Below are 23,606 nucleotides of genomic sequence, written 5' to 3'. Positions count from 1 at the left end.
ATAAGCGTGTAATATAAAACTTTATTATCATTCTAGAATGTGGGTGTTCAGCTTAATCAGAAATGTTGCATTCATTTTTTGTTGAGCTGTATGGAGTCTCCTTAATGCAAGGTTTGGTTTTTTTTTCCCACCACACTCAATATGTTTTAATTGAACACCTGATTCTTGCCATCAACACATTAACATCTGGACACTGTTTTATGCATATAGATACACCGATTAAAACTCAGCAGAAAAGGAGATAATGGGGAAAATAAAATGACAACATTATAGAACACTTTCAGTCGTATTTTTTTTATTATATATTGAGAAGATTTTAATTATCTTATTTCATTTAATTAGTCCCACTGCTTAGGTCATTTGTTTTTTATTGATGTGGCATGTCAGCAACTTCCCTAATTGGCACAAAATGGCATATGACTGAACTGTCTTGTCTAGTCTGGTCCAAAAGAATTTCTTACATTTTTTTTCACATTCCTGAGACTTTTTATTTATTTCACAGTCTTTTCAACAATATAAAAAATATTTTGACAGAGTGGCTTGATTTAAAATTTAACATTTCACTTTTGATTTTTGTTTCGGAGTTAACGAAGATTCTGAAGAAAAACTGCTTACTTCCTAACGCATTTTAGCATCAGAAAATAGCACTACATTTTGTAGCTTTTAAAAATTTTTAGTTTTTCTTCAGAGATAAAAGTATTTTAAAGCTAAGATTAAGATTTTCATTGTTAAGATTTTAAGCCCTGCTGTCAGCATTTACAAATTTAGTCTGGAAGAAAAGCAACAGTCCCCAACGGAGCTCAAGTTATATAAGCATTTTAGTGCATAATAAATATTAATTTCCTGTTGATTATTAACACACTTTATAGCACACTATATAGAGATTTTATGTAAATGTAATTGATAAAAAAGGATTTTTTTTGTATGATGAGAGAGTTTTTTGAATAATTGATTATAGACCTCACCTTAATTTTTGATTTTTGTTATTCCAAACAATCTTTTATATTTTTCTTCGAAGATGTAACATATTTTTTACTCAATAATTTCTCAAGATTTGTGGAGTATCGCTGGACCAGCCAAAAAAAATTACAGTTTAACTATTTAGCATTTTTTTTTGCTTTACCACATACTGATACTTTTGCACATTATTTCTGTGCTTTTTGAGTTGTGGGATAATCTTTATAATGTATGTGTTCAACTGTGTTGGCACTTCAGCAGATGAAATAACTCGTCATTATGCCATGAATGTCCTCCCCCTAATTTGGGAATAAATGTGTTATTAATATGTATGACTCTGTGCTCCCACAGATTGATGGTTTGTGGAACAATAAGAAGTGCTGCTAATTTAAAATACTGATTTTAAAACGATTTGAGATACAAGTTAAATTTAACCACATTTTGTGATTACAGGGTGGTATTTTCTTTCCCCTTCAAGTGTGTCACCAACAGGTAACAGGGATTGATGTGAACCAGATTTTTTCAGTCTGGGCCATGGCATTTTACATGTCCTGACATCCACAGGAGGGCAGCATGGTTAAATCAGGAGAGAAGATGGGAGTGTGATCACAGTGCAGCTCAACTCATCTCCCTTTGGATTGTTTGTATTGGCTTGTGAAAGTGTTGGTCACAAAAAAAAAAAGTGCATTTTTTTCCTGGCCACGACAGGTAGAGGAACTGATGGTAATTTTAGAAGTTCTGAAGTGTAGCTTCTTAGAATGTATAAATGCTAAGTTTTTCTCTGTATGTACATCATCTAGTTTGGGAGAAGGTTTTAAAATATTTAGTGTTATTAAATATTTATCTATTTAATATATTAAATGTATAACTGAGGGAGCTATTAAAGCCTAGTTGAAAATTTAGCTCTGCAAATTCCCATAAATTCTGTTATAATATTGTCAAAATCAAATCAAATATTGTCATAAATCAAATATTTGGAGAGTGGAAGCAGATATTCTTATATGTTTACAGGACACAGGAACTATCTTCTAATGCTTGACTGAGCTGTAGCAAGAAATGAGTTCTTTATGTATATATATATATATATTATATATATATATATATATATATACATTTTTGCCATCTAAGTTTCTTTTGAGACTTGTCTAGAAACTTCCCTTACATACATGAGTCTGTAGCTATGATGATAATAGTATTAATAATAATAAACTAATAAAATATAATGTTATAATATAATAATAATAATATATATATATATATATATATATATCGTTTTACACACATGTTAAATTCTGTTTAGGGAAAGAGATTAAAAAAATCTCAATCTCAGGTCTGAACAACAATCACGAGTAATGCTAAAAATATTCATTTTAATTTTTGCTTTTAAATTGATCACCCAAAAAAGCCCACAGAGGACATTTTATTTGCTTGTGTTATTGACAAATAAATGCCATTTTTCAAAAAGTATTTCTAAAACCTGAAGTAAGGAGAAGCAACTTAAACCTCTGCTTGCATCCAGTTCATCAGAGCTACAGCTTCTATTTTCTCTTAGATTTTATGAATTAAAAAAAATAATAATAATGGCAGTTTTATAGGTGAATATCCCTGTAGTATTTCAGTTTTGGGAGATAGTTGTCAGACCGGTCTGTGCAGCAGCAATGGGCTGACCCCAGTAGGTGGCTCTGATGCTCCCTCAGAGGCACTATTCTCTGTTCTAAACTCCTTCAGCCCCAGTCACAAATCAGTTCCACTTTAATGTCTGCAGTGGGGGAACAGCATTCGGCTGTTTTGTTTTCTGCGTATTTGTTATGATAAAGAACTTTTAACAAGGAGCAAATCCATGCTGTTTTTGTAGAGTTGCATCTTTCTTGCATAGTTGTTTTTTTTTTTTTTTTCCCCTTACCACCACCCAATTCGAAACCATCTTAGGATTGGTTTTTTCCATATTATATTCATCAATTTCAAAAAAATCCTAAATACCATGAAGAACTGCGTAAGGAACTTTCTCAAAGGGGATATATTTTTCAGTAATGCGTTTCTGTCGTTTTCTGATATAAATCCTGCAGAAATCAGTTTCAGATTTTATTTTAATTTTTTTTTTTTCAAACAAAAGCACGTGTTTTGCTTCTGTGTGGCATTTCCAAGGAGAAGCATCCAATCATGTCAATGGTTCTAAGACAAATTCCTGAAATCTCTCTCTCCCAGTGCAATTTCTGAGTAGTGCTGGTGGGTGCAGTTTCAGAGCTGCTTTCAGACCCACCTAGTAGAGATTTGAAACTGTGCCACTGGGTTTAGACCTGAAAAGTTGAAAATTGCTTGAGAAAAACATTATGGAAATTAATTTAAACAAAAATCCATTCAGAAGTTATACAGAGACACTATTTCTAGATGAAAAAACCTCTAGGGATGGTATCAGCATGGGTATGTGAGGAGTTAGTGGGGATATATAGCTGCAGGCTTCCCTCCGTGTCCTGCTGAGAACTGGTCTGAAACTGCTTCTGAGTGGCCACTTCCATGTTCTTTTGGAGAAGTTTCTTCCAAAGTGGAGTCAGGAGTCTCTTTGTTTCTCTGGCATCTTTAAAATTCTGTATAGGCAGGTTTAAAAAAAATGGATATTTCGAGAAGTGATTTGCTGGGTCATACTATGAAAGTTTTCCCCCTTGGTTTTACCCTTGAATTGTCATTAAGAGATGGCCAGGAGTGTAAAAGTACTTCTTTGAATCTAGTTTTTTGATGAAAGCATCACCTGCAGGTGTCATTCTGCACCAGTAGGTTTTTTGAGGCAGAACAACTCTATTAGAATAATAGATTAGCCTTAGAGTCTTGGGCCAAATGTTCATCTAACCCGTCTCCCACTGTGGCCAGCATCAGATGACTTGGAAAATGCATAAGAGCAATTTCAGAATTCTTTCAGACTCCACCCATGTGCAGATGAAGGACTTTGTGAGCCAGGTATGACTCTTGGCATCTGCAAACATTGATTGCAATTAAATTCTCTCTCACAGCCTGTCCAGGAACGCCTAAAATGCACAATGAAATGTGACTTAATTGACTTACACTGCTGTGTAAGAGTGGAAATTCATGTCTGGCAGTGTTCCTGCATTCCTTAGAGGGGCTGGAGGCGTGATGGAGACAGTCCTCACCACTGATACACAGGCAGCATTGTGTTCCCTTGCTGTTCAGTGCTGGGTAGGAAGAAAAGTGGTATTTAGTGTTTACATCAAGTCTGCTGGATTAAAAGGGAGATTTCCAGTGTGTCGAGAGCGTGAAGTGTCAAAATTTTAATCCAGAAGAAAAATCAAATAGTTCCCAATAAAAAGCTTTTCACTTCTGCAACGTAGGGAGAAACTGCTCTTTCAAAAATTGTGTATGAATTCCAAAATGGTAACTGCATTTTTGCCACTAATGCTTAAATTGTACTCTAGTGGTTTTCATTCTGGATGGTTCTGTAGTTACACAACTAAAAGCAATTGTTTTCTGCCGAGTGTGCCAAACATTTTGAAATCTCTATGGCCAATGTTATCTCTATTCATTATTGGCTAATTTCAGCCATTGCATCCACAGAAGTTTTACCTCGTAGAACTGGCTGAAAAGAGCAAACAGATTTATTATTCTGAATTGGGCTTTAGAATGATTTTGTCAGGCTGCAAATAACAACCATTTTCTCTGAATGTCACATGGTTAACTTCTCACGATTCCTAGGTACAGAACCCAGGTACTTCCAAAGGATAATCTGCAAAGTTCTGAGGAGGAAATACACCCTGAGCGCTTTACACTGGATCTATAAAAAATACAGGGGAAACATGATCACTGGAAGTGACAGAGTGGAGTTGTAGACAAATATATTTAATTTGCTGTTTCCCTTCAGAACATTTTTCTTTTCACTTTAATTTTTTTTTTTTTTTTTAATCGTAAGTGTGTTGCATGTTTTGACACACAGTTAAAAGGCTGAACAGCTTTACAGGCTTCTGAAATGCATTTTCCAACTTCTGGGAGATAAGGGCTATTGTGAGGCTTTCCTGAGTGTTTCTTCTGATGCACTAGGACCTCAAGTTTTGAACAGTCTTGCTCTTTTCCACTTCAGTTTCTTTCCCAACAGAAATTAATGTGGAAATACTAACCTCCTGCACTGGACATGTTGTGAGGAGTAATTGCTTGGTTTATAAAGCACTCGAGTGAGTGTCAAGTAATGCTCCTATTAAGAGAATAACACTATGTAAGTGAGAACTTGCCAAAATTATTTGTTTCAAAGCTATGGTGATGTTTTTAAAAGTGGTGGTTTTAATTGAATTCTTGGTGTGTTTTTTTGTTGTTTTTTTTTTTTTAATCCAGCTATCAAGAATTTTAAAAAATAATTGGAAAATATCATATCATTCTGCATAAACTTGTGTGTGCACAATTTAAAGGAAAGTGCTAGACTCGTTCATTTTCCTAATTTCTGTCCATTTCGAATCACAAATAGGGAGACCAAGTTTAACCAACATGCCTCCTCATGCCTTAGTTTAGATATACCACTTTATACTAATTAATAATTGCTTTAAAATGCTTAATCCTGATAATGACAAGAAATGTTATGAAAACACTTAAATTTACTGTCTTTAGAATGAAAATGTGTGTATCTCATTCTTCAAATGTGTTTTATTTTAAAAAAAAAATTGCTCTGCTGAGGTCTATATTCTTTATGAAATTGGAATTATATAGTCCAAAAATGGCAGTGAAAAGAAGTCAGAGCTAATCAAAGCCAGATATATCATTCCTGAAGGAGTTCACTGCTCTTACCATCCTCTACCACCAATGCTTCCCACACCTTTGGGCTGTTCCCATCAGTGGATGTACCTAGGACCAAAAATAAATATTTCATGCAAACAAGTTCTCAGCAATTTAGGCTTTCTAGATCACAAATAATACCACTGCTGTGCTGGAAAAAAGGTCAGAATTTTTTTCTATCTGCTTGATTGCAGTGCCATATTCCCCCAGTGCCATGGGGAGATGTCTGGGCTGGACACCCAGCTGCTTCTGGCTGCTCAAGGTGCTTCCAAGTTTTTTGAGTCTGTCAGTGTTAAGAACTGTTTCCAGAGCTCTAGGGAGGGCAGTGCAATTTAAATCTTTTCTACTTCTTCAAGATCAGAATTTAAATTTAGGTTTTCACTCTGTTAGCTCCTGCTTTCTGTGCTTTTGCGGTCACGGAATTTTGGGATGAAATTAAACCAAGAGATCACCTTCGGTGTGTGCCCATCTACATTGCAAAATTCTGGTGGCTATTTCCTCCATGGGTTCAGTTTAGAGCCAGTCCAAATAACCAGCCTCAAAAAGCACAGAGGGTGGATGTCAGCTCCTCAGCACCAGCTGTTGTGCAGCAGTGCTGCATTACCTGTTAACATTGCAATTAGATTGCATTAGAATCAGAACGCTTCCTGCATTTATTTTGCATCTGAGGGATTTCATTCTTTTATCTCCTGGAGTTCTCTCAAGGCTAAAGGATGTTTTTCTGTCTTGGCAAATGTTCACATCTACATGCCAAATAGGTTTCACGATGTGATATAAATTAGATTAATAATTCTCAGGTTGCCGTTGTAGTGACTTGGGGTTCCATAAGTAATGGCATGCATATTCACAAATGAATGGATTGCAGTAAGATACCACTGTTAAAGAATCCAGGGATATCAGGTTGTGCAGCATTCTTAAAGCCATTTATACTGTAAGTGAAAAGCGTTTAGCAGGAAAAAAAAGCCACACGTTTTCTCGTTCACCCGAGGAGTATCTTGCTTATTGGAATAAATGGAACTGTTTTCTGTGATTGTGATGTTTTTATTACTTGACATTCTTCAACGTTTCTTTATCCTTAGCAGGCATAATTACAGTAGTTTAGGCTGACTTCTTTTTTTTTTTTTTTTTTTTTTTTCATTCCATCTGTTGAAGGCTTATTTAGTTCTCTTTCTCAAGAGCACAGAAAGGACTAAAATGAATCCGAGGATGTTTACAGCTAGGTTTCTTATGACCCAGGTCATATTATTGTCTTGAATCCGTTTTCTCCTCCGTCTTCGGCTGAAAACAAAAAAAATTTCTTAATCTTGCGGGGTTAAATAAAAGGAGGAATGCAGTGCAAGGAAGATTCCTTTTATGCAAGGCTGGGGGATGACTGAAAAGTGCCTGTGGGCATTTGGTCCCCATTGGCTCTCCACGAATGCAATGATGCCCAGGGATAGCCTTTATTGTTGTCAGTTAAATGGGATCATGAGTGTCTGAAAGGTGTTTGAGAATGAACTGAAAATCATTTTCACAAGTGGATGATTACTTCTGCCACATGTTAACCGAACTCTATCAGAGTGGCCCAGATTTTTTGAGACTGCATTAATTGCTCTTTCAACCTTGACTGAGGTTTCTCTTTAAGAAAGGCCTTCGCTGGACTAAACTGCTACACGTATTGATTTTTCTTTCTGTATTTTTTTTTTTGTCGTTGTTTGTGATAAATGAAGCCTTTTACAAGTAGAGAATTTATCATTCCCCATGTAGATAGATTGCTTCGTTCCTTAGAATAAAAAAGGCCAGTCTAAAAAATGATCTCAGTAGAAGGAGTAAGTCCATTCTCGTTTCTCCCTCGGTGAATAGCTCCGGTATTCCACACACAATTATGCTTTTGCAGCTATTCATTAGTGCTGGGTTTTTTTTTTTTCATCAAAAAGTGGGACCCTGCACTCTCACAGTGAGGTGAGGACTTGGAGCAAATAAGCTGCCATCTTCCTGCCATCTTCTTCACTTACGTCATCACGTAACTCAAACTGAACTGTAATATTTAGAAACATGGGTTTTTTTGCATTTCGGTAGCATAATGAAGTACATTTGGAGAGATATTCAAATTTTACGGAATTACGACATGGTTATGCCCAGACTTCATTAAAAAAATGTTTGTTCATTTTATTTGTTCTGTTTCTGGAGAAGAAAATGATACTGGCTGAGATGAGATGATCTATAAAACATTTTTATCCGTGTTTTGTAGTGGAAATGTAATTCCTTGTAATTTTATTTGTTTTCCAGGAAAACTAACTTTAAATTTTAAATGGGAGATATTTTGTTCTGTGTCGTAAGCCTCGTGATGTATAATCATTTAAACCTGTGACTTCATACAACCCCAATTTTTATTTTTTCATTCGGGAGTGAGTGGAGAGAAAGAAAGCTATATCAAATATTATTGAAGAAAAGAAGATTGCAGAACTGTTTCTAAAAGAAAAAGTCTCAGGAAAGTGATTGCATGGTTTGCATGTTTGGTGCATTTTCATGTTACTACAAAACATGTTACATTGAGGTGACACTTAGTGACAACATATTTGATCAAGGTCCTATTTTCCATGTGATTAGTAAAAGCAGGACTATTAGTCTTAAATTATTGGAAATTATAATACTCATATATTATATACTCATATATATATAAAATATATAGTATATATATTATATATGAGTATATATATATGAGTATATAATATATGAATATTTTATACTATATAATTGTATATGTGAGTATATAATTATATATAATTGTATAATTATGTTATATTATTATATACTCATATATAATTACTCATATATTATATGAGTAATATAAGAAAACTGAATAAGGCCTACTAATTATGAATAGACTTTCTCATATGCATATGTACAGAGATGTTACATGTACATATCTCATGTATTATATATTTTTGCAGACTAGAAATCTGCCATCTGTGTGTGTTTCAATGTCCATGTAAACACCAGTCTTTTCTCCTTGTCAGAGTACTTATTAAACATGATCTTAAAGAGAATTCAGAACAAATCTGAGCAGTTTCTCTTACAGTGTTCAGACACAGGGGAAGTATTTCTGTGTCTTCCTTCCCTCTATGTGGCTGAACTTTATAAATTCAAGAATTGTTTAAGATCATCCCAACTTTGGAGCCTAAATCAGAGCAAGAAAAACTTGAAGCAAATGGTGTGCTTAGTGTGTAGAAATATGGAGCTGACACTTCTAAAGATCAGTTTCATGTTTGTATGTCACAAAATCTTTTGCCTCAAGGTACAGTGGTGGAATGAAGGGCTGTTCTGTGTTCCTCATTGCTGCTGAAGGTGTTTAAAACTGGGTAACTGATGCTGTGCATTTCGTGGGCATTGTTTTGGATGGAGAGGCTGGCTTCTGGGTGAATGCAGACACACTTTTGGTAGAGAAATAGCAGGCTGCAGCTCTCTGAGATTCTGTTCTGGTTTGCAGCACTGGCATTTACCTGAGACTCATGAAAAGTTATGCAGTTGCTCATTTTAAAAATAAAACATTCTTCAGCTTAGCTCTAGTTCCACACTCTAGGACTTAGCTCACTTCTGAATGTTAACCAACTTAATTTTCTGCTCCAGCTGTGAAACCCAAGTGTCTTTTAATTGTGAAATTTAATTGTAGATTTTTTTTTTCTGTTCTAGACATCAACTGCAGTTTCTACAGATCCTAGATGATACTATCTAAATATAGGAAGGTTCTTGAAGGTTCTTAGATCCTTTGCCCTTTTTTTTTTCCCCTCTCCAAATAGAAAATGAATGAGAAAAAGAGGCTCCAAGAAGACTTTAGAAGCCTAGGTGGGTCTTTCCACCTAAAACTGTTAGACCCTTGAGTAAGAATTAATCTCTTTATCTTTCAGGAGCAGACACACTTTAGATAAGCACAGAGTATAACCCTTGTAAATGCTGAACCTTTGTGCATTAGAAAAACACTGGTACCATTAGAGGTGGCACTGGAAGAGAGATTAATAACAACTCTGTGTTTGTAAAACCAGACAGCATCAGTCTTTGCATCTCTATACCAGATCCCAGCTTTGGGTCATGAATTTTGTTTTCTTTGTGATATTCTGGGTCTTATGTAAGACCTGTGAATTTTAAAGTTGGGTAGTTAATGTTCCACTCCTTTGTTTCCCAAGGAAGCTCTTATTTAGCACCTTAGTTGGAAGTGATTTATAGGAGGAATAAAAGTGCAGATTGCTTTTGAATTTCTTTTTGTGCGCTTTATTCTTTTATACTTCAGGATTTATTGTCTCTTACATTATTTCTGCCTGTACTGCAGAGCTACAGGTGGTATATCTTACATGAAGAGTAATTTAAAAGGCAGCCAAGTAACATAAAAACATCACCTTTTCTCTGCTAACAAATTTTCTTTTAAAACCTCTTATTTTAAAAGCACATTTCCGCAGCGGGATCAGTTAATGAGAAAGAATCAGCGTAGAATTTCTCAGGTTGGGGTACTCATTTTCTGATGTGCCTTTGATAATCTATGCCTTCTTTACAGTCAGATATTTAAGACATGCCAGGAGGATGGGAACGTGGTCATTTGTACTGTAGCTTTGGATGAATGGGTATTTTTAAAATACAATTTCAAACTGAGGCAGTTGCCTTCTGACAAATATCCAATAAACTTCCTGATGCTCCAGGGGGAATCATTGGCAGGATCAGCACATGAAGACCAGGACATTCTTAGGGCTGAGAGGGACCAAAGGCCACCTCTGGACATTTTCCCTTTCTCCCTCAGGTCATTAAGCTTCAAGGCTCTGTGAAATTCATCATTTATTTTCCCTCCACCTTCTGAGTAAAGAGATTAGCATGGCAATAGCAATGTTGTGTGCTTTGGGGAAAGGGAATGCACTGAAACATGCATGAAAAGGAAAACAGTTTGTGTTTTGTGGGAGAATGGGTGGCCATAAGTCTGTGAGGTAAATGCCTCCTTACTTGCAAAATATTATAAATTTTAAAATAAACCCTAGTAGGTCCTTTTCTTATACCCTTTTTTTTGTACCCATAACCCTTACTCCTCTCTTTTCATTGAGTTTATCATAGTCACAGAATTAAAAAGACTGTGGCAAGATCTGAACTGTCCAACTGGTAATTGTGTCCACAAAGCCATTTTTTCCCCCTCTCGTACAAATTAAAAGCAGAGTAACCAAGTAAGGTAGTAACCTTCAGTGCAATTGTAGCAGAAGTTGAAGAAGGACAAAACCCTGGTGTCATAATAATTAGGGAACCACTAAATAATTTGACAATTAGTTAATAAGCAGTACGCTGAACATTTATTTTAATTTGTGATGTCTTTTGTGATGCCTAATGAGGGAGAAAATATTCTTGAGAGTACACCCAGGACAGGTATAAAAAAGGTTTTGCCTTTATCTTGCTTACTCATTTCATGTAAGTTGTTGGTTCATTGCTCTGTTTTTCAACTGAGGTGCAAACTATGAGGCAGCAAAGGCACAGAAGTGAGTAGAGGGCAGCAGAGCACATTCTCTTGGCAGAGAGGCTCAAGTTCATCTGTCAGTCATCTCAGCAACCATCTCCCATCCCAGTTATTCCAGCTACTTCATAATGTATGGACCAGCACCCTCTGGATCCTCTGGAGAGTGCCCTGGGAAGACACAATTCCTTGCTCTGAGCAATCCCTGTCCTGGCTGGACCAGATGTCCTGGACAGAAGCTGTGTTGGGGAAGATGAATCAGGGAAACGTTATAAATGTGATTGCTTAGCAAAGATTCTGAAAATATGAAACCTGTAATGGAAATAGAAATGAAAGCTGACTTTGGGTTGTAGGATACTGAGTCTTAGTTACTATAGAACCTGAAAACAATGGTCTGGCTGCAGGAGAATCCCTTTGGATTGAACAATCCCTTTCTGCTGGCTCAGGGATCCAAAGGTCAATGGAGCAAAACAGAAAAGTCTAAAGAGGAGTTTTTAGAGTTTAAAATATAACCCAGTATGGTGATATAGTAGTTCTTACAGGCTGTGTGTAGATTCTATAGGATTTTGTGTCTTGTGTTGCTTGGTCACTGAAAATCAGAATATTCATCACAAAAGGAGATATAATGGATTGTAACAAGACCTCGCTCTCTTAACTCTTTTAACTCTCTTTAACTCTTTTACCTCTTAACTCTTACCTCTCCCCTTAACTCTCCCCCTTCCTCTTCCCCCTGCTCTCGCTCTCTCCTGCTCTCTCCCCTGCCCTTTGCTCTCTCTCCCTTCTCTCTCAGCTCTCCCCCTGCTGTTCTCTCTCCCTCTCTCTTTGGGACTCCCCTCCAGCCCAGGCTGGTGGCTGAAGCCAAGGCCCTTTTACCCAGACCCTGCAATAAACCCACGTGTTCTAGAATATACAGGTTGGCAGAATCCCTTGTCCCAGCCATATGTAATATTTTGCTCCCCTTGTCAGGTTTTAAGCAGCAGATCCTTACCACTCGTGGGCTCTTGCTTACAGTCTCACAGCTCATCCTTTTCTCCTCGCTGTTCTTTGTTAACAACAGTGCAACATGACCACTGTGGCAGAGAAAAAAAAAAAAAAAAGGTCACTTGTGATGCCAGAAAATTCACTGCAAATTCTTGGGTAATGAGTGTGCTCTCTCTGCCACCAGATGTACCAGCGTCTGTGGTTTTCTCGTCTCACTGGTTGATACTCCTGATTATGTCCTCTGATTCAAAGCCTGGAAATTGCTAAAGTGACAAGGAGTTTTTGTAATCTAAGAGCCTTTATAGTGAAGTGCTTCTGTTTGGGAAATTAGATTCTGCTTTACTCTGAAAAAAAAAATTTAATCTTGTGTGTCTGATGACATTGTGAGCATTTTATCACTGACTTCTCACAGACTGAATAAACACTAGCAAATCTGGGGAAACCAAATGGAATAAAAACTGTTGGGAAGGTCAACTTTTCTAACATTTTAGTATTTCTGTGTGGTCAGAAGTGTTCTACTTTAAGCTACTTTTTCCATTTTCCAGATCAAAGTGGTGAGATAATAAGTGATAAGCAGGTTAATCTTCATCAACATGAGATCATTTGTTTCAGGTTTTTTTTGTGTTGAGTGAAAAGGACTGCTCTTTGCGTTTTTATGACACGAGCAAATAGAAGAAAAATCACTTTTTACATGTGACAACACTGCAGAAGCAGCTCAGTAGACAGAGTAAATTAATACGCAGATTTTTATTTAGTCCTCCTAATGTCATGCTTCTAATTGATGGAAAACCACTCCCTTTATTATTTCCTTTGCAGGTACTTGTATGCTCTAGGACAGAAGGTTTGGAAGCGGTGGAAAAAACGCTACTTTGTCCTTGTTCAGGTCAGTAACCAGCCATGAAACTTCAATAAAAAATAATTCCATAAATTCAATAAAATAATTCTAAAAATTTGTAACAATTCTATAAATTTCAGTAAAATAATTCTCTAAATGATGTATGATTTCTGGAGTAGTTTGTAAATCAGTATCTTCAGGCAACACATGCAGTACTACTCCAAGCTTCTTGCAGCACAGAGATATCCAGGTTATTTTTTTTCTAGTTTATATACCTAGAAATAGAAATGTTGCCAAGTTTTACAGATATATAGAAATGGGTCCCTACACTGAGCAATGTTTCAACTGAAACCTAGAAATTTCTGGATTAAATTGTTGCAATCTTGTAATAGTCTGATGACAGCTCTTTAGCAGCGCTGAATTTACAATAAAGTCACATTTCACAAAATAGATGGTACTTGCTGTTTAATTTATTCTATCTCAGCAAATATTTCCTGCCTTTGAAATTGAAGCAACAATACTTATATTAAGAACATTTTCTGATTTTTTTTTTTAAATAATCGGGTTTTTTTTTTTCTTCCTTGCAGCATTAGATAGGGTAAAATTACATAATTGTTACAGAAAATATGGTGAAATATATATACTATACAGAAAATATCATTGTTGTTCTTGGCCACAAAAATGTGCTAGGCTCATATTTTGTAACTTTTTGTCCAAGCCCAGAACTGTTAGTATTTTCACATGCTAGTGAATGGTGATACAGATTTAGGATAAATAAAAAAGTAGATTTTGAGTGGTCAAAACAGAGAAATTCATGTTTTTAGGGAATCTTTGGGAAAAAAGCCATCTTTTTCTGTTGGTGTTGGTCTTCAGATTACATTTGATGTTCTTCACAGCAAGTTCAGAGAATGCTGTTCTGTCTCCTTCGTTTTATTGACAGAAAACTTTTAAAGTCTGAGTCTCCATAAGCATCATACAAAGATTGAAGCCTGCTAATGAGGCTTTCTTAAAAACTTCTAAAACTTTTTTACAGAACACCTGATTTCTTTCTGACTCTGTCAGTCACACTCACCTGCTCTCTTCCTACTCGAACGTGACTAAAATCAGAAGGTTGTAAAAAAAATTGCTGATAAAGTTCTTTACTAATGTTATTAGCCAAGCATATTTGAAGGTGATTCTGTAAATTCTACAGAATTCATTTGGGTTCTGATTTCACCAAGGCCCTTTGTGAAAGAGATAAGAACATTTTGTATTAATATTTGTTGGGAAGATCTCTATATAGGGTAGCTGTCAAGGCATGGCTGTGAACAGAAAATAATTTCAGGTTGCAAGGAGAAAAAAAGTAAGACTACGTGCTCTCCTGTCCTTCATTCTTTTCTTTAATATCCATCCTATTGTCACTCCTTTCACAGAAAGAATGAACTTGTTCTTTTCCTCTAAGTCACTGGTGTCATCTGATTTTTAAATTGTACATCTCTGTACAGTATGGAACCATCATCAAGGAGACTGGTTTATTCCAGCCAAGATAATTTTAACTGTTTTCTACTCTCTATGCTGAAATTGAAATCCTGGAGGAGAATATTACAGGAATTTTCCTACTGTGATGGGATTTAGTCATCTATTTCATTTTCAAACAGCTATCAGTTCAATAAAACGATATCCAAACTACAATGTGAAATCAATATTTACTGTCCAGACAGATCTGGTCATTTATGTAGCCCTGCTGTGCCACATTCACTGGCAATAAGCTGAAGTCAATACATGTGAAATAAGCACTCAGTAATGAACCAATGTGTTGTATTGATAGATTATTGACATATTGAGAAGCCTTCCCCTATAGATTAACTTTTAGCTTGCAGTAGGAAGATATCAAGGACATGAAATTCAGTGCTGGAACAGAGGCTACCAGTATGGTTTACACACGCTTTGAGAATTTAACTCAGTTGTGACATTAGATGGATAATGTTGATTTTTTTTTTCCCAGTGTGATGTGGGTAATGTGCACCTTCATTATTGCCGCACCTATTACAAGCTGTTAGTGGCTTCTGAAAGAACAGATCAATGTCATAGGAAGGTTACAGTATCTGGGGAATTTTAACCTCTTCATTTTATTTGATTTTTATCCTTTAGTATCCAGTCACTTCTCTAAAAGGTTATTAATTCAAAACCAGAAAAAGACGGGGACGTAACGTGGTTGGTAAAAAGCCTCAGCTTTAACCTGATGTGTTTTACTTAATTTACTGTCTGATATCTTCCTCCAGTAATTGCAACGCAGATCCACTTCTGTCATTTGAATTTCACCTGGTCAAATGTTTGAAAAGTCAGTCTTTTTTTTTTTTTTTTTTTTTTTTTTTTTATTTATATATATATTCTATATTTATATCTACCTGCTGGTAGTCAGCTGTTTGGACATCTGGAAAATACCAAAATTCCAGTGAATGGCAGTTGTAGGAAGAGGATTGCCTTTTATTCTGTCAGGATTACCATTCAAGAGGATGAAATGATTTTGTCTGAGAATGTGTTGTGCATAGTCCTGACTTTCAAGGACTCATTATTTTATGAAGTATTTATGCTAATTTGCTGAATTCTTAGGCAAAGTTGATTACAGCTCCATTTACTGCTCATAATACACTTAAACCCAGCCATGGATCTATATTAAAAAGTGTTATTTCAAACTCTGCTGGTGATTCTCTTTGTAGTAAGTGAGAGCAGCCACTGGTGGCCATGAGGAAAAGGGTTTAAGAGACTTCAAGTGTAAATAAATGAGGCAAGTTTTGTATTTCTTTATTTTGTTGAGACTTTTTTTCCCCCAAAAAAATTTCTGGATTTTTTAATCTATTTTTTCATGAAGAAACTTCAAAATTTCTCATTTTCAACAAAAAGATGAAGTCACCAATCATGACTGCTTGTTTCTTTAAAATAATAGAATGCATTTGCAATATGTTCCATAAAATAAAGTCAGCAGCATTATAATGGCTGTCTTATTATAGTGCTAAGGTGAAAAATTAATAAAGATGCATAGCCCAGATCTTACACAAGTTTATCTTCAAAAACATTCAGTGGCTGCAGAAATGTGGAGAATGTGGGCATCCTGTGCATTTCTGTGATTAGTGATTAGCTGCCCTTTTGATGGCTCAGGTTGCCTGTACTGTGGTTGTGTGGAATTGCTGACATGAAAATGTGAGAGGTGAACGTGGTAGGTTTTGCCAGCTTATTTCATTCAACCAAACGGAATAAATTAAAAAAAAAACGTTTTTACTGCGATGCGAAGTACCAAAAATTAAAATTGCGGATGCAGTTTACAAAGAAAGAAAAGGAGGAAGTTCTCATTGAGTATAAAGCTAATTGCAAAGCTATTAGCTGAATATAAAGCTAAATATAAAGCTAAATATAAAGCTAATTGTGTGACTAGCCAACAGCTCCCTCCATTCTTGGCCATGAGGACAAATGTGTTTATGGGACAATAAGCAGGGAAACACCAAGCAGTGGCAGAGGTGATGCTGCTGCCAGAGGAGGCAGTGCAGGGATCAGCCCCTCCCAAAGGACATTCCCAGCCCTGGCTGTCTCTGCCCAGAGCCCAGAGTCCCGTTTCAGCCTCCTGGGGCCATCATCCCCAGGAATGTCACAGCAGGGCTGGGCTCCAGTTCCTCACATCCCAGTCCATTGTGTGCCCAGGACTGGGGCTGCTTGCCCTGCTCCCTGTCAGCCCAGGGATACCTTAAAGGGATCTATCCCTGTCAGCCCAGGGATACCTTCAAATAAACCCCAAAATATGGTCATTTTCTAAAATACGCTATGAATGCCAGCAGAACTGTGGGCTCAATGTGCAGAGAGTGAGATGAAATTCTGCTGTGCCTGTCGTGCTGGAGGATGGGCTGACTGCTTGTAGTAGTCCCCTTCTGGCCTGAAAATCTGAATTCCTGGGTAGATTAGGTTGTCTTTTGTGTTTATGCGTATTTAATGTGGTCTCGATGTGCCCCTTTAAGCAAATGTACCAAATCTGATGTGGAAAGCTGACTCTCAGTTTCAGTTGCCTGACAGCGTCTCCCAAATTCTGATCTCCTGTCAAACTGGCTTTGCTTAGCTAATGAAATAATTCAAACTAGAAGAGCTGTGATTAGTTTCTCTCCCCTGTAGACTCCTGCTGTGGTTCTGGAGACATCAGTTTGGCATTTGAGGCCCAATTTCCAGAAAGAGCTGTTAGTCCTGTTCCTTTTGCTAGTGCAGGTTGTGCCAGGGGCTGTTCAGTCATACACATAGATATCATAGTCCTGTTTCCAAAAAGCCCCAATACATAAAATAATGAAATATTTTTAGAGCTTTACCCAGGTAATAATCACACATTCCATCCTTATTTTCAAAAGGATGAAATCTTTTGATTCACCCATCTTTTACAAAGGATAAAGGTAGAGCACCAGCAAATACATGAATGAAGCTGAAATCTGCTGTCCAAATTTTCCTTCAGAAAGGATCATGCCTGAAGTTGTAGCTAAAACAGTAAATTTAGGTAAGTTAGCTGAGCAGTCAGCAGTAGAAATAGAAAGGATCCATTGTATATCAGATGAGCTCCTTACCTATCTGGAAACCCTAGCATAATTTACAGAGAGTTTAAAACAAGTCTGTTGTCCAAGTATTCTCCAGTCCTTGGAGATGAGATCTTCAGAGGTGCTTATACATTCAGTTTAGTTTCAAGTGCTCACAGATTCGTGTCTCTTTCTTCTGGTCATCTTCTGTAATGCTCCCAATTCTTCATGTCAAGCTGGGAGCACCTTGGGTTTGTTTCAGTGGTTGCTTTTCTCCTCCCAGACCTTACATTTCTTTCTTTATCAGTCAGCTTTTCCTCACTTATCCTTATAATTTTTTATTCTGTCTACAGAGTGAAAAAAACCCACCTGGTGACAGATTATTTTCCCATTGCTGTACAGGTTTTCTGATAATTGTATTTGGTGACAAGTAACTAATGTTGTCCACACCAGCTGCAAGCAGCTTGTGTGCATTATCTCATGAGCCAAGCAGCACAGGGTTGGGTGACAACACAGACACAAAAGGTACAGAAATTAGAATATAAAATCAAAGTGAAGGTTCTGATACTTGCCATCATTAGCTAGAATTGGCCAGATGACATGTTCCTTTTTCCAGTTTCGTGATGACTGTGCCACTCCTTCTGCAAGCAGCACTTCTACACATAAAAGTTCTTGTCTTCTTGGAAACTGGTTCTTTCTTTTTCCTCTTACAGTATACTGAATAATTTGGTCAGTACCACAATACTAAGTATTTTGCCTATCAGAATCTAAATGGCTTCTCTTCATTTTTTTTCATAGAGCACAGCCCAAAATGTGTTTCAGGGAATCACAGAGAGGTGTGTTTATGGGTTATTTTGTTTGGAGGTTTTTTCCTTCGTTTTGGCAGAAAGGGGAAAGGAGGAGAAATTTTACGCTGTAAATACTTCTGGGAAAGGGGGGAAAAAAGGGTCTTTATTTATTCAGTGCAAATGAAAGTTAATTTAAACCATGCTACTTTTTTTTATACAGTTCTGAAATGCCATTGAGTAATTAAGAAGTCCTTTCTCCTTCAGGTTAGCCAATACACATTTGCAATGTGCAGTTACAGAGAAAAGAAGTCTGAGCCTCAGGAGCTGATGCAGCTGGAAGGATACACTGTGGATTACACAGCTCCTCACACAGGTACTTTCCATGATTTTGAAGATGGATACTGAAGCAGAATATATTTGTGTAAAATAACTGTTTCGATTTGCTCATTTTGATCTAGCAGTAAAAACTCCCAAACTTTTTTTGGCAGCAGAAAATCCCAATGTTCTTTGCCAGTTATTCCACTAGGACATTCTGGTGTGAAAAATCCTGCTTTTAGAAAGAAGACTAATGAAAAAAAATTACAACTTTTGTTGTAAAACTAATGAAAAATAAACTTTAATATAACCTTTCTCTTTTTGATGGTAATGGCATGTGTCAGTATACAGCCAAGTATATTCATAAATAATTTAGAAAATATTAATTATGACAATGCCTGTGATTTCACAGTAATCAAAAATACATTTGGAGATACCAGAAAAATTTCCACAAGTTAACATTAAAATGGAAGAGGGAAATACAGAGAAAAACAATTCCACCTATGCAGTGGAGGGTTACGAAATTAGGAGACTAATGAGACATCAAAGATTGATCTTTGAAAATGTTGTGTCAATGTTTAGAATAATTGAGAAGGCAAAAAATGCTCAGAGGGTGTTTAAAAAACTGGAACAACTCTGTCATAAAGAAATCCCAGTCACAGCCATGTTGACTGTTGTGTCCTGTTCTCGTTACGTACGCTCAGAAAAAAAATACTAGAATGAGAAAAATGACTAAGGAAGGGCAGCACTGATAAAGGATATGGAGCTGTCTCTGTTCAATAAGAGATAAAGTTGTCAGGGATTTCCAGCTAATAAAATAATACCAGGAAGGAGAATATGTTCAAAAAATGAAAAATGACATCTGGCAGAGAGAAGATGAGTAAGAAATAAGTTGGAGCAGAATTAAAACTAGACACATGTAAATACTTTCTCCTGTGATTTCTATATTCTACTTGTGTTATCTGTATGTACTACTACTTGATCTTTATAGCTCTAGATTCCAGGTGATAAATACCTGTCAAATGTTTTAACACACACACACATACTCCAAGTAAAACCAGTGATGTAATAAACATCGATGGTGATTTCGAAACAACTCGTATTTATCAAGACCACCTTCTTATTTGCTGCCTCAGGTCTTCAGGGTGGTCGAATGTTTTTCAATGCTGTTAAAGAAGGTGACACTGTGATATTTGCCAGTGACGATGAGCAGGATAGAACACTCTGGGTTCAAGCTATGTACAGAGCCACGGGTCAATCCTACAAGCCTGTTCCTGCAAATCAAGCCCAGAAGATGAATCTTAAAGGAGGCAATGCCAACGCAGATATATCCCCACTTTGTAAGTTGGCTTCTCTTTTCTTTTTGTGGTTTTGGTTTTAGTTGGTAAAATACGTAGCAGCTCTCTCAATGAAGTTTAATTAGGCAGAACTTATTCACTAGGCAAGTGTGTCTAGCAGTTCATTGTTAGCCAGAAGCTCTTTAACTCAGATTATTATTAACAACAAGGGAAATCCTGACTTGCAGGTCATTATTTTTATTATAATCCATGAAAATACAGCAATTAGCTTCATATTCCTTACAATTGACCCATATATTACCATGGAGACGGTGTTTGGTTTGCATTATATTTTTCATTAGCCCAGCCAGTGTAGTGTTGAATAGAAAAGCATCAATCTATTCTCTGAATTTATCATACATTGTGTGTATTAGTTACCAAAAAATTGCTATGCAGGTAGTCCATTGTAAGTTAAGAGGCAATAGATGGGCTCCTGGATTATTTTTTTTTTTTTTTTGGCACAGAGTGTAATATTAAATTGCATACAAAAAATTCTTTAAATTACTCAGGTTTAAATGTTCGTCACCTTTCTTCGGGGAAAGTATTGCTTCGGAGAAATCAAGGTAGATAGCATACATTAAACACATTTTAAATCTTCATATTATCTCTTTAGAAGTATTCTGTCTTGTAGATACCTGGACAAAGGAAGCTTTTTTTTTTTTTATGTTACAGAGGCTGAGTGCAATGCAGGGCCCATTTGTACTTAGCCATCAAATTTCTGGAACATCATTGATCATTATACAATAATCCTTCTTCATTATCCTATAACCAGACGTGCACAGTGATAGAAGGGAGACATATTTTAGACTAAACTTGGTTTAGTGTCTGAAGTCTATAGCAAGTTGACCCAAACCCATTCTTCTCCCTCAGCCCTGCTCTCATTCTGTCTCATGACCATCTATTCATCCTGTAATCCTGTATCAGTTTGCTTCTAGAAAACAGTCAAATATGCTAGCTAAACTTAGTAATATCTATCTAAAATCCTGAGGAGCTCTCCATGTCGTTGAGCTTTTCAATGTCAAGATCAGTGAAAAAAGTTTAACCTCCCAAAAGCACCGACATCTGTTTTCCATCAGATGCAATCGGAAACAATTTGGAAGGGAATTCATGGGAAACACTTTGTGGAATAATCTCTCATTATGGGGCCATTAAGGTGAAGTGGGATGGAGGCAACGTTGCAATGGCCAAGGTGGGGCAGCAGCCAAGAAGTGCTTCTGCTCACCTCCTCCCAATTCCCTGGATTTGGGGTGATGGGAGGTCCCTGTGCTCCCCTCGAATGTCCCTACTTCGTGTGCATCAGTCAGAAAGTACAAAAGTGACCAAGTGACACAGTGACCAAGAACCTGCTCCTGGTTGGGGACAAGGTGCTCTACCAGACAGTGAAAGCCACTAGAAAACTCTGAGCGCAGGGCAAAGAAAGTGATAGAAAGGAAAAGGTACAAGAAACAATCACGAGTTTCACAAACGCACTGAAATCGTGGTTTTGGGAGATAAAATCGCTGAAAACGTTAGAGAATTAAATAGCAATTAAATTGTCACATTTTGATATTATTTTAGACATTATTTTAGAGGGACTGAAGTTCTTAGATGGAAACCACAGAAAAAGTAAGACTTATTTTGAAGATATTTTAAGGGAAGCTCGAAAGCCTAAAATACCTTGTATTTTTCTGTCATGCTTATGTATCTCCTTACACAAACTCATATGACTGAACTGTATATAAATCAAAAATCCATGTTAAAACTATTATTTTCTGTATTCAAATGATTCTTTTCCTTTGGGTTTAATGTACTTCAATGTTGATATTTTATAGTCATTCACAAAATAATTCGTAACTTCTAATAATTCATAAATTTCTTTGCAATGGAGTAACTTGTGAACTTTAATTCAATGTGAGATTTAGAACCATTGTTTGACTGATTTCTGTAATGTCCCAGTTCTGTCGACATGAGGAAATTTTTTTTATTCCATCTCTTGCACTTGAGGTAGAAATGGGCATAATCAAATTAATCAGTTTTTAAGAAACTTCAAGAACTCGGGTTTTCAGATCCAGTCTTAAATAATTTTCCAAGAGTCCTACTTCCTTTAAATATTCCTGTGCTGAATTTATTGCGACGTAGTTTTTTTACTCTTAAGAAGACTCTATAGCTGACCTTTTGTCACATTTAAATAGAGGCAGTTTCACAAAAGTTCATTTTCTTTTCCCCTAGAAAAATGTTTGCATGAAGCTAAGTGCCTTTTATTTCTAATCAAGAGATACACCACATACTTATTAATTGAAATTAATTTCCAAGGTTTTCTTTACTATGGTACGTTTTTGGCATTAGGAAATACAGTTTTGACCAGATAATTCATCAATTACTATTTTTATGATTTTTATTTTCCTATTAATGCGTGATATAAGCATTTCCTGCCAATAGAAGATCACACTGTTTTAGTTCCTGCAATATAACATGCAATGCCATCTCCACATACAGAAATCAGAAAAACAGCTTGGGCTTTATGGAACAAATGTCACTTAATGGCATTCAAAACCTGAAAGTCTGTCCCCGTTTTCTTTATCCTCTAAGATGAAAAATCAACTCACCCTGATAAAATGTTTCAAAAATAATTTTCATTAACTTTTTAATAACTTGGAGAGACTTAAATATCTTTAAACTGCAGGATTTAGGAAAAAAAAAAAGCTTGAGGAGAAGTGTTTCAAAATAATGTTTCAAAAGAGTGTATCAAAATAGTGTTTCAAAATTTTTTTATAACATCTCTTCTTTCATCCTGAAACTTTCTTGATAGTTATGAAAAGCATCTGAAAGTGATACTTAAAGAATCAAACTATTGTGTACCTGTCCAACTTTTAAAACGTATACTAGTCAATTTTTTTCATCTCTAAGCAACTTGGTATTGTGGTTTTCTGGTGTTAGGTGACTCTAAAACAAAAGTGAAGCCAGGCTACTGCCAGCAGTGATCACAAAAAGGAGACTGACCTTCAGTTCTTCATGTTGAATGAAAGAACAGAGTCTTTAAGGATGCACGATCATAGAATAGCCAGAAGTTTCCCAAGGACATCAGGGTTTCAAGGAAAGCACCAATGAAAAGTACATTCATTTGAATCACATCAGGGTTCAGGAAGTGATCCCTTTTTTAATGAGCTGTGTATTAGGAGAGATGTTCATACAATTGCAAAGGCTGCTGGAGTGCTCAGCACTGCTAATAACTCCTTCAGAACACAGGAGTTAAAAGCAGCTCGTGAGGGGATTGTCACGTCTTAATGAAGAAATACAGAGTCAAACATCCTTCTGAACCTACACCCTCATGAGTTCAGAGACAATCTCTTTCAATTAATTACCTGTTTAGAAACAAACAAGTAAAAGGGATTTTTTTTTTTATTTGACATAGTTTTCTCGGCAGGTTTTGCAGCTTTATGTCCATTCCCTTTTGCCATCTGGGAGACTGGAGTAACTCCACCCTCCCTGCAGGTTTCCCCATTCCCCTTTATATCCATTTCTTGCTTGCCTCCAACCATCCTCATCTCCCTTTTAGGAAGAAAATGCTTACACCAGCTCCACCACCTTGGGCAGCCAGTAAGTCACCTGTGTGCTCTCTTCTGTACTGGTCAGGAAAACCAGTAAAAACTATCCACAATGTGC

At 36.5% G+C, this 23,606-nt stretch overlaps 1 protein-coding gene across 1 annotated transcript in view; it reads left to right on the top strand.

Moving 5' to 3' along the window:
* CADPS2 (calcium dependent secretion activator 2) overlaps positions 1–23,606 on the top strand; it is a 269,361-nt gene that overhangs the window by 144,010 nt on the left and 101,745 nt on the right. Inside the window, exons 6-8 of the mRNA XM_066318926.1 lie at positions 12,983–13,049; positions 18,577–18,685; positions 19,764–19,967. Of these exons, the coding sequence (XP_066175023.1) occupies positions 12,983–13,049; positions 18,577–18,685; positions 19,764–19,967 (380 nt within the window). The remainder of the gene's footprint in view (positions 1–12,982; positions 13,050–18,576; positions 18,686–19,763; positions 19,968–23,606) is intronic.

Source organism: Sylvia atricapilla, chromosome 5 (genome assembly GCF_009819655.1).
Source record: "Sylvia atricapilla isolate bSylAtr1 chromosome 5, bSylAtr1.pri, whole genome shotgun sequence".
In the NCBI taxonomy this organism is placed as follows: domain Eukaryota; kingdom Metazoa; phylum Chordata; class Aves; order Passeriformes; family Sylviidae; genus Sylvia; species Sylvia atricapilla.
Note: the sequence above shows the minus strand (reverse complement) of the source record. Positions and strands in the feature narration are given on the sequence as shown.